An 11739-nucleotide genomic window follows, 5' to 3' on the forward strand; every position below is an offset into this window, starting at 1 on the left:
ATTCAATAGCCATGATTATTATTTTAAAAAGTTTTCATTAGGATTAACATTGATGAAAATTCAACGCAAAGCGACACGCAACGGAGAAAAATTTCAACATGGGATAGGTTAATATATTTTTTCGTACATAATCGGTTATCCGAACAACCTCAGTCCCCAATTGATTCGGATAAACAAAGCTCTACTGTAATACATGTATCATAACATCATTCGTTATAAAAACAGATTTTAGCTTTATTCATTATTTTTAAAATAATTACAAATTTAAGTTTTCATCAAATATAAAATTGCTCTTACTTTTATAGAGGAGGACAACTATTTTCTGGAATACTTTCATAAAGTTCATGTTATCATAGCAAAATTCTTGAACCTTCACAAGAAGGGCTAATTCTGCTTTGGCATTTTGTGTAAATGCAGAAAGCAGAGAAGTATATTGACGAAGATGCTTCAGTGCCTGCTCGGCAACCAATTCTTCCTTTTTATTCCATTCAACAATAGCCATCAATGAAGTCCATAACTAAGAATGAAAATGTTTGATTCAAATTTGAAATCTAATTTCAGAGAAATAAAAATTTAATTCCTTCTAGACATAACTGAATCTAATTAAAAAAAAAGGTCCTACCAAGACAGCAACGTCGGGTTCGGGAAGAGAATATTTAATCATATATTCCTTCACAATAGGAATGATTTCCTTCACACTAGCTTTTTCTTTCAATCGTGTGAAAACTTGTTGCTGCAATTCTTTTTTTACAAAGGAATTTTCTTGTGCTTTCTATATTAAAAAAAAAAAAAACTTGGTAATTAATCATTTTCAATATAATTTTTGGTTATTCAAAACCATACCTGATATTCTAAGAGCTGGGTTAAACCATGCAATTTAAAAGTTGCAATTAAATTCTCTTGACTACGTTTGCTTACCGGAAAGAATTCCTGTAATATAATCATCATATTATTATTGAAAAACATAAATATAACATTGATATTTATTAAATTGTGTACTGTTTGATAAGATAGTAACAAGAATCCCACTCTTTTTTGCAAAATGAAATTTCAGGACTTTTCAAGAGTAGCAATTAAAACTTCTGTGATATGTGAGAAAATACACAGCCATATCCCAGTATCTAAATTCCCATTATAACAAATGACATTCTTTAGTACCTATCAAAGGAATTAGCTAGAAATTTCTGTGTGTGGATCATCCATATGGCTGATAACTTGAGTAGACCTAGCATAGGTTGGTAGGCTACCATAAAAATAAAATAGCCCACGACAACTAGCAACACATTGTTATACTAGGAACAACCCTATCAGAAATGTAGCTCTTTACATGTCATTATGTAAACTAGTGGTAATTTATACATGACAATGATCAATAATAAAAAAAAAAAAAAGGCTGAACAAGAACAAATATTGAATTTTATTCTTTACTTCCTGGCTGTTCATACAGCTTAATATTTGAGTCTGTTTTCTGTTTCATCCAGTGGTCTATTTCACTGCTTGTGACATTCTTTTTTTTTTTACACTGTTTGCATTTAAACTTGAATGGAATAGCAGTGGTGGCTAGCAAACAGTGAGGGGCAAAAGAACATTAATATGGGAAATGCCACCTCGTGTGCCTGCTGTCAAAGAATCCAAATCAAATAACTTAAGTATTATGAATTTCTTTAAAGTGCATTTGTAAAAAACTTGAAATTTGCACTTGTAAAAATGAGAAGAGATTCCATTTCCCATCATCTATTTTTATTTGTTTCAGTGGCATATTTGTGTTATCCTGCAGTTGTACGGTTAACAGTTTTTATCACAAAATTTCAGTGCAATCTCATGAGTTTATTCTTAACAGTTCATTATTGTAGGTTCATTTATTTATTTACATAGTACTGCTTTTATACAGTGATATTTTAATATAAATATACTGTAAATATATCAAAGAAAATACAATTCATATACAATTCCTAATAGGGATATTAAACTTATTTGTTGAGTTTTTGCTTAAAAACATATCATTTTACTGACTCAAACTGCATTGCCAGGTTATTGAGGATTTCAGACTTGACTCATAGCCAAATTCTTGATATGGCAGAAATGGAGAAGCTCTGCTTTTGAACAACACAAAACAAAAAATAAATTGGCCAATCAGAGCAAATACATATTGTGAGTGCAGTATTATTATTAATTTGCAAATGGCAGCTTCCCTTTTTTAGGAAACTGTAAGACAATTGCTAACTTTTTACAATCAAACATAGCTCTCTAGAATCAATTATGCCCAGTGAAAAATTAACTAAAAATAAAAATCATATCTTGTTAAAATGGATATTGGGCAAGTTTAGACTATTTTGATGAATTCTGCAACCCATTCTTCAATGCAAGTGTTTTAAGTTTTGATGCTCTGACTAATTCTTCATAAAATCATACCACTGCTAATAAAAGCTTTGTAAACTTTTCTAGGATACAAAATTTCTGAGAGTGAAGTGACAGTAGTCAAAATACTTTGAGTCAAGCCCTTACTGTACTGTACATAAATAATTTTTTTGCATCTACTTTGTTGCAATGTTCTCTCCATAACCACTTGAACAAGCAATCCATTCAACTTGTTTTACTGACCATACAACTAATTCATCTGCTAGACTGATATAGCAAAATAATAAATAAGCTAGAAATAGAAATAAATTTTTAAAACCCTATTCTTACTTATAGAAAAGCACAGAGAAAATAGAAAAATTTCCATTTCTAAAGCACAGTGTGTCTAGAAAATATAATTTAAAACATTTAACTTCTCTGTTGTTATGTGCAAAAATTTAAAAATTAGTAGTATACAGAAAGATTCAACATGGCAGACACAATAAGAACATATGAAACAAAGATTGCTTACAACAAAACAAACACAATACTACACTAGAAATTTTTGAAATATATATTGATATTTCACTTAAAAAGTTCACAAGGCAAAAAAAAGTTGAGCATGAGCTATATGACTGCCAAATGACTTGCAATCACCTATACTACTGTCGTTTCTTGAAATTCTAATGTCATTCCAATGACATCAATACTAGAAATTTGAATTTCTGCTTTTTGCAAAAGATCATTCTACATTGTTGGAAAAAAAAATTAACACACAGAACAGTATTTTTCTTGGTTTTCTGTTTCTGTTTTTAAAGGAACCTATGATAATTCACTAATTTCCTGGAGAAGTCAAGGAAATGTAATCTAAATTGTCAACATACTAAATATACTTATTAATCAAGTGACAAAAATGTGTCTTTTGAAATTCCCAAATTTTTCTGGGATTCCAGAATTTGTGGAAACCCTGTGGTAAAGTAACAAAATGTTACTTCTAAAGTAAAAAGCTTTTAATAAATTAAAATCATTCATTACTTTTGAAAATTAAAAAAAGAAGGAATTGTAAATATTTAATTTAAACTTTAAAAATTTTACTTCTAAATTATCTAATTAAGAGAAATAAACATTCTTTCATTCCTAATCTAAATATATTGAGAGAGGCTAGACGAGATGAAATTTTTAATTAATTACAACAAAATATATAATTTATTTAGACTAGCACTTAAATTTCACATATTATAAAAAAGAAAATTTTCCCAACATTTAATAAAAAAAACTGGAAGGATGTGATCGTATCTTTTCCCAGATCTACTTCTTTTCTAAAGGTGACCATTTTCCGAATGAATGTGTCACTAGGAACTATCGTCCTAAATTCATCTATTGGTCTAAACCCTAAACATTACCAAAAAAGGGCATCAAAATCAAGGGGGAGGACCCCCAAAATATAAAGATGAACATTGCAACTGACAATGAGAGTTTGCTGACTGGCTCCTTCCCTTAAGTATAGTGTAACTGTGTTCCACCACCGATCCCATTGACTGCTGTTCCTGTCCNGAATTTTCAAATTTAAAATTTTAACTATCCTTTTTTGAAAACAGCATTTATGAAAGATATTTATGACTAACAGTAAAATGTTTATTTTAAAGCCAATTATCTATAATACTTTAATGAGACAATATATTAAAAATACAGGGGATTAAAAAAAGTCTCCATAAATTGATATATATCAAGTCCACCAGTAGCCAAATAAATAAAATCATTGGATATTTATTGGCAGTTGGTCATTAGTTCGTAGCTGACCAATGGGCTGGCCACCATGCAGTATTCTGGGTTTTCTTCACGTGTCTAACACCTAAACAGAATTCAGTTTCCACATAGGAAGTCCTGCTAGAAGTTACCCCATTGGCAGATCACCCATGTGTTCCATTGCTTTACTCCATCAATCCATTGACACAAATCTTCATGCTGACATTTTAAATGTTTTATGAATAAAGTTACATTTTACCTTTCTATGTATGGAAACTTTTGGGACACCCTGTAGTATATGTTAGTACTGTTAAATTTGTATCATTTGCAATGAATGTATTCAGTTATAATAATTCCTAATTAAGCATACTGGTTGGATGATACACAAGATAGCATGCTTATTGCTTTATTCAACTAAAATGTTTGTTTACCATCAGCACTAGTGAAAGATTATTGCAGTTTTTTCAGTATTGTGTTAATAAATTATCCTATCTTATTTTGTGTTTTGTTTGAATTTATAAATTTTCATAAATTTATAGCAGAGCTAACAGTGAAATTGGTTTGTGTGATAATTCAATAATACTACAATTGTAAAACTTTTACAGATAAAGATTTGAATAGTATTCTATCTCTCATTCTGATGACAATCTTACTTCTATCATTATCCGTATTTTATTTAAATTTGTGTTTTAACTTAACTGTAAATAATACTGAAAGGATATTTAATTTCATTCATATTTATATTATGAATAAAAATTTTTTAATACACAAGAGGGTGCAAAAGTAGGTATACAGTTGAGAATCTGAGAAATACAAATGTTTGGTGTTCTAATATAATTTAAATTTGAACGTGTTCGAAAAGCCATTCATTCGAACGTCATTAACCTGAGGATGGCCCATGAAATGGGTTGAAAACGTTTGTTTAGCTTAATAAATGTGCTTTCTCAGTAGTAAGGTGTGTTGACTTTATAATGTTCATTATTATTATTATTTTTATTATCTTTTATTAGTATATATTCCTTATTTGTGATTTAATTTGTACATAAAAATAAATGTTTTTTCCCCTCTATTTTCTCCCTGGATGATTTTTTATAACAACAACTGTATACCTACTTTTTCACCCCCCTGTATGTAAATATATATATATATTAATATATATAAACTTAACACATTGGCCAGGAATGACATTAATAATTTCTTCTATTTTTTAATTATTAATGTCATCCTGACCAATGTGTTAATTAATATATTTTTATTTCACTGTGCCATCACCCTGGAATGTTTTTAAATGTTTTTTTGCATATTAAGGCAGCTGAGTAGACTCCAATAAAAGGTTGACTTCAGTGGAAAAAAATACAGTTTTGTTCCTGAGGTGTGTAAAAGGACACAATAAAGACATTGATAATTTATTCTATTTGAAGTGCATTAAATGAAATTTCAGAATTTTAGACACATTTTCCTAGCTAATTATGAAAATGATGTTTCTTTAGTATAAATCAAGATTTATAGTTTCATGTTTTATCTTCTTGCAGCATTCTAAAAACCTTAAACAAAAAATAGTGCTTATAAATGAAGAATGGTATAATTTTATTCTGATTATAACTATAAAAAACATTTTACATTAATTATCGGTAACAAAAACTTACCAACAAACGAGTATCTAGCCCTGCTTTACGTAAAGCTCCCCATAATGAAGTGCTATCTTTATCTACAAGCCATGCTTGAAAGACATCCATAATAAATTCTAAGGCAATTCCTAAAAATATTGTATCAACTCATGTAACTATATATCCAACAGTTACTTGCATAAGTAAATAGAAAGTTTATCTTACCATCTCTTACTAAATGATCCTGCAATGTATTTGCAAGAACAGAAGCAGGTATTTGACCACCAGCTACTAGAATTGAGGTTACCTTTGCAAGTTTTCTTCTTTCTTCTGGGGTAAATCCTTTAAGGAAGACCATTACCTTAAAAAATCAAAAAATTTTCAGTTCAACATTTATTTAACCACATAAAAAATTAAATTTGTAATGTAATTTTACTATCTCAAATTTCAGTATAAATAAAGTATAATGGACCTTAGATTATAATTCTAATAAATTTTTACATAATTAACAAAAACTAGAATTTTCAAATTTAAAATTTTAACTATCCTTTTTTGAAAACAGCATTTATGAAAGATATTTATGACTAACAGTAAAATGTTTATTTTAAAGCCAATTATCTATAATACTTTAATGAGACAATATATTAAAAATACAGGGGATTAAAAAAAGTCTCCATAAATTGATATATATCAAGTCCACCAGTAGCCAAATAAATAAAATCATTGGATATTTATTGGCAGTTGGTCATTAGTTCGTAGCTGACCAATGGGCTGGCCACCATGCAGTATTCTGGGTTTTCTTCACGTGTCTAACACCTAAACAGAATTCAGTTTCCACATAGGAAGTCCTGCTAGAAGTTACCCCATTGGCAGATCACCCATGTGTTCCATTGCTTTACTCCATCAATCCATTGACACAAATCTTCATGCTGACATTTTAAATGTTTTATGAATAAAGTTACATTTTACCTTTCTATGTATGGAAACTTTTGGGACACCCTGTAGTATATGTTAGTACTGTTAAATTTGTATCATTTGCAATGAATGTATTCAGTTATAATAATTCCTAATTAAGCATACTGGTTGGATGATACACAAGATAGCATGCTTATTGCTTTATTCAACTAAAATGTTTGTTTACCATCAGCACTAGTGAAAGATTATTGCAGTTTTTTCAGTATTGTGTTAATAAATTATCCTATCTTATTTTGTGTTTTGTTTGAATTTATAAATTTTCATAAATTTATAGCAGAGCTAACAGTGAAATTGGTTTGTGTGATAATTCAATAATACTACAATTGTAAAACTTTTACAGATAAAGATTTGAATAGTATTCTATCTCTCATTCTGATGACAATCTTACTTCTATCATTATCCGTATTTTATTTAAATTTGTGTTTTAACTTAACTGTAAATAATACTGAAAGGATATTTAATTTCATTCATATTTATATTATGAATAAAAATTTTTTAATACACAAGAGGGTGCAAAAGTAGGTATACAGTTGAGAATCTGAGAAATACAAATGTTTGGTGTTCTAATATAATTTAAATTTGAACGTGTTCGAAAAGCCATTCATTCGAACGTCATTAACCTGAGGATGGCCCATGAAATGGGTTGAAAACGTTTGTTTAGCTTAATAAATGTGCTTTCTCAGTAGTAAGGTGTGTTGACTTTATAATGTTCATTATTATTATTATTTTTATTATCTTTTATTAGTATATATTCCTTATTTGTGATTTAATTTGTACATAAAAATAAATGTTTTTTCCCCTCTATTTTCTCCCTGGATGATTTTTTATAACAACAACTGTATACCTACTTTTTCACCCCCCTGTATGTAAATATATATATATATTAATCATAATTTATAATTTTTCAAATTATATATATATTTTTTTATTATAATATTGCATGCATGTATAAATATCAACTGTATTGAACACTGTAACTCAGATTGGATTCACAAACACCTCATATCATAAGTTAGCACAAAATCTCTTGTAAGTTTCCAGTTACAAAATGTCATGTAAATAACATATCTAAAACTCTCATAAGTCAATACAATGGCAATGATGATAATGTTAGATACTCAAATGAATCTTAATTTTTTTATTTTCTCATCTCATGTTCTTTCTGCTGCCATATACCACGGTGGTCATGTTGATTTGTCATCATAAGGTCCGACATCTAAAATGGACTTTCAGCTGTTTTGTTTTTATCATCATTAAGAAAAGTATTCATTACTATTTAACAAGATAAAATATTCACAAATACAAAAAAGTTAAAAAAAAAAAAAAAAAAAAAAAGAGAAAATAAATGAGGCTGTCTGCTAGATAACTTTGAAAGTACATTCGGTAGTCCAAATAAAATTTTGGTCGTCTGGTTGTTCCAGACAACTGCTAATTTTAAACCTGCATAATGTCATACATTATAATGAATAAAATATTTTTGTAACATTTTCTTTTCATTTACTGAAGTTTTTACAATTTGTCCATTCTTTCAATATTTCTATTAGTATAATCAAAATATCAGTTTTAAACAATTTTTGTTCCATGTTTGTATCTTACAGTATACTTTCTACCATCTTTTTTCTCTTTTTTTATATGCCATCTACAAAATGTTTTAATTTCAACAATATAAAGATATCTATTACCTTAGACATTGGAAATATGTGAAAAATAAAAAAATTCTGAAAATACAAAAGAACACTTTCTAACTGCAATGTTAAAAGGAAAATACGACACATGTTTTTTAAGTAAGTACCGTTTTAAAATAGGACCGCTGCAGTGCTACGATTGGTGTTCCGCGAATGTGTGCTGAATACCTACATCTGTTGGCTAGCCACAGATGCAATTACGAAAGCATTCATTCATTTTACATTTGTTTGTGTGTGTAAAGTCTTTTTGNAGCCTGAAACATACATGGCTTCAGTTGGGTAAGGTTTAAAAAACTGCTGCTTTGAAGAAATGTTGAAGCAAGCATCCTTTATTTGAATCAAAACTTTCACATCTGGAAATTAATGATAATAAACTATTCAATGATAAAAGCAACGTGTGCAGGTTTGCTTCAGCTGGCATGATATCAGGCTGGAACTCCAAACAAGCAGGGATTGATACCCAGTGGGGTGAAGTATTTTGCCATTTCCAGACAAAGTGTTCCCTGTCATCAAGAACAGAAGATAGTTTATAGTTTAGTGTAATTTATTCTCTGTCTACCACTGAAAGGATCTTCTCTCTCATAAATTCTGTGAGCATACATGAACAAGCAAAAAAAACTCAATTTACTGTCACAACGTTGAAGGCAATGTTTCTGGTAAAGTAACCTTGATGCATCTGTAATAGAAATTCATGTGAGAAACTGTATGAGGGACTTTTACAGTGGCCACATCTTATAAGAAAAATTCACTTGTCAATGAAATATTGAACAACATATATGCTTCCACAGTTCAGAGCACATCTGCTAGTAGGATTAAGGCAAGTCATAAGACAATTTGCAGTAGGATTGAGGCAAGTCATAAGACAATTTGAATTTAATTCAGTTTTTATAGTATCCTCATATTCTATTACCCTGAAATGTATTCTGCTCTAGTATCCACTGTAGTCAATTGTTAGTATACAAACCCACAAGTAACAAAATTAAAGGTTAAAAAAAATTTTAAAAATAAACCTCCATTGATTCAGTCTTGATAATCTCTATTAGTGGTCTGTTTGCCTACTATGTACAGTAGTGGCCAAAAGAAGAACTACCCTTGACATATGTTTTAAAAATGAGACTTCTATTTTGTTCACCACCTACTACATAATTAATATTGTAATAGTTGAAAAGAGTCAAAATACTCAATTGAATCAAACAGATTTTATTTTAAATCTGATTTACTAAAGAAAAAACAAACAATTTTTATATTTTACACTGTAACAAAAGTAGAGCTACCAAAGGAAGTATGCAGATTTGTCCAGTATTTTTAGGACAAAATATTAGTATTTTGTGGCATAACCAAAGCTTCTGATCACTGCATCACATCTACATTCCATTGAATCAACTAAGGTGTCAAGCAGTGATTTGGAAGTCTCAAACCATGCTTTTTAAATGGTAGACCATAATTCATCTGGATTCGAATATGTATGCTGGCATATACATAACTCAACTTTATCCCAAAGATTTACTATGGGGTTTAGGTCTGGCGATTGGGCTGGCCATGTCATAAGATTCACCCTTTTCTGTTAAAACCATTGCTTTACCAAATTTGCTGTGTGTTTTGATCACAATCATCAATTTTTAAACCCCCATTTCCTCTTAGTCAAGTCAGAACAGCCTAGATGGCAGATAATTTGGCAAAACAACCATCCTGCTTTCAATGGACCAATAATGAAACCTTTCTCAAACTCTGTCAACTGTAATATCCTTGACTGCATCAAAAGATATGCCTGACATTCAAACACCTCCAAATAACAGGTACACTTAGGGAGACAGATATTCTGATTTTCTACATTTTGTTCCGTCATCTTGAGAAAGATTGTTGGGAGAAAGACACTTAAATATCCCAAATTTTTTTATTTTTATATTTACATCACTATCAGTATATTTCAAGTGTTTTCATTTCATTATTTGAACAACTTCATGTGTCTTCATGAAATCAGCTGAGACAACTGCACCTCTATAATCTCACTAAATATAACATCAAACTGTTTTACAAAAATTACTACTGACGACAGCATTTAAAGTTATAGTTCATGCTACAACACCAAGTACATATTACAATTTTTATTGTTTTAGTTTACCTTAGCTTTACTATTTATACTCTTGAGAATATAAAAGTAAAGTAACCACAATAAGTGACATTTATTGTGATCAACAATTCAAAACAGTAAACTCCAACACATTTTAGTCATTTATTAGAATCATATTTTCAGATATTTTTGTATTATTTTCAAAGAACACAGTGATGATACATACTTTGTAGCATGAATTCAAGACAAGCAAAGATAAATGAATATTTTAAATTTAGCAGATTTCCTAGTATTAGTTAATTTTTCTCATTGAATTTTATACAATTATAAACAAAACAAAGTAGTTATATGACAGTAAAACATTCATTAAACTATTAAAATTACATAATGTTCAATAAAAAATAACCACTAAATGATCTTTTCTTATTGTAACTATTACTTTCCCAAAAGTTTCCACCCAAAAGAATTTTTTGTGTCCTGTTTGCATATTTATAATTTATGATCATCCTAGGTATACTGAAAATTCTGAACATAGTAAACCTCTGCAAGTCTTTATAGGATACTGAGGTAGCAATTTTAAGGCACTCTGAAGGCATTACATAGTATGAAACTGAATCACAACTGTAATAATTGACATATTTATATGCAGAGTTTCGTAATAATTAAACAATTGTTTCTAAGTGCCTAACTTATTTTGTCAATAAGCAACTGTGTGCAAAAGCATGCAAGCATGCATAAAAATGACTTGAAAATGAAATCATAACAATACTTATTAAAAATAAAATTAGGCAAAAATAAATAAGAATCTGTAAATTCTTAAAGCAATAGTTTAATAACAAACCTTTTTAAACTCATCTTCAAGTGTTTTCTCCAAATATTTATAACNAAATTAGGCAAAAATAAATAAGAATCTGTAAATTCTTAAAGCAATAGTTTAATAACAAACCTTTTTAAACTCATCTTCAAGTGTTTTCTCCAAATATTTATAACGACGTATCAACTTTGTAAAAACCTAAATAAAGTAGTTAAAATTATCCATCAATATTTATGAATAATAAATAATTTTAAATCATTTGAATAAACTTATTTAATAAATATTAATTTAATTATAATTATTAAACTTAATAAGAGATGGCACTTAATGCCTACCTCTAAGCCAAATTACTGGCTTCAATAATTGCCAGATTAAATCAGGCTACTTTCCACTATTATTTTTAATTAAAACCTAACACCTACCTCTAACACCAAATTATTTTGAATTTAATTAAAAATAATAGCAGTAAAGTAACCTGATTTAATCTGCTAGTTGTTTGGCATA

At 29.0% G+C, this 11739-nt stretch overlaps 1 protein-coding gene across 1 annotated transcript; it reads right to left on the bottom strand.

Annotated features, from left to right (window-relative positions):
• Positions 1-241: 241 nt before the first annotated feature.
• On the bottom strand, positions 242-11300 carry LOC111616375 (basic leucine zipper and W2 domain-containing protein 2-like). The gene is made up of 6 exons (XM_023357787.1): positions 11263-11300; positions 5916-6051; positions 5730-5839; positions 844-930; positions 623-772; positions 242-517 (listed from the first exon to the last, which is right to left on the bottom strand). The coding sequence occupies exons 2-6, from the start codon at positions 6046-6048 to the stop codon at positions 257-259; spliced, it is 741 nt and encodes a 246-aa protein (XP_023213555.1). The 5' UTR covers positions 6049-6051; positions 11263-11300; the 3' UTR covers positions 242-256.
• Positions 11301-11739: the final 439 nt, after the last annotated feature.

This window comes from Centruroides sculpturatus, unplaced genomic scaffold (assembly GCF_000671375.1).
Source record: "Centruroides sculpturatus isolate CEXI.00-Female unplaced genomic scaffold, Cexi_2.0 scaffold3252, whole genome shotgun sequence".
NCBI lineage: Eukaryota > Metazoa > Arthropoda > Arachnida > Scorpiones > Buthidae > Centruroides > Centruroides sculpturatus.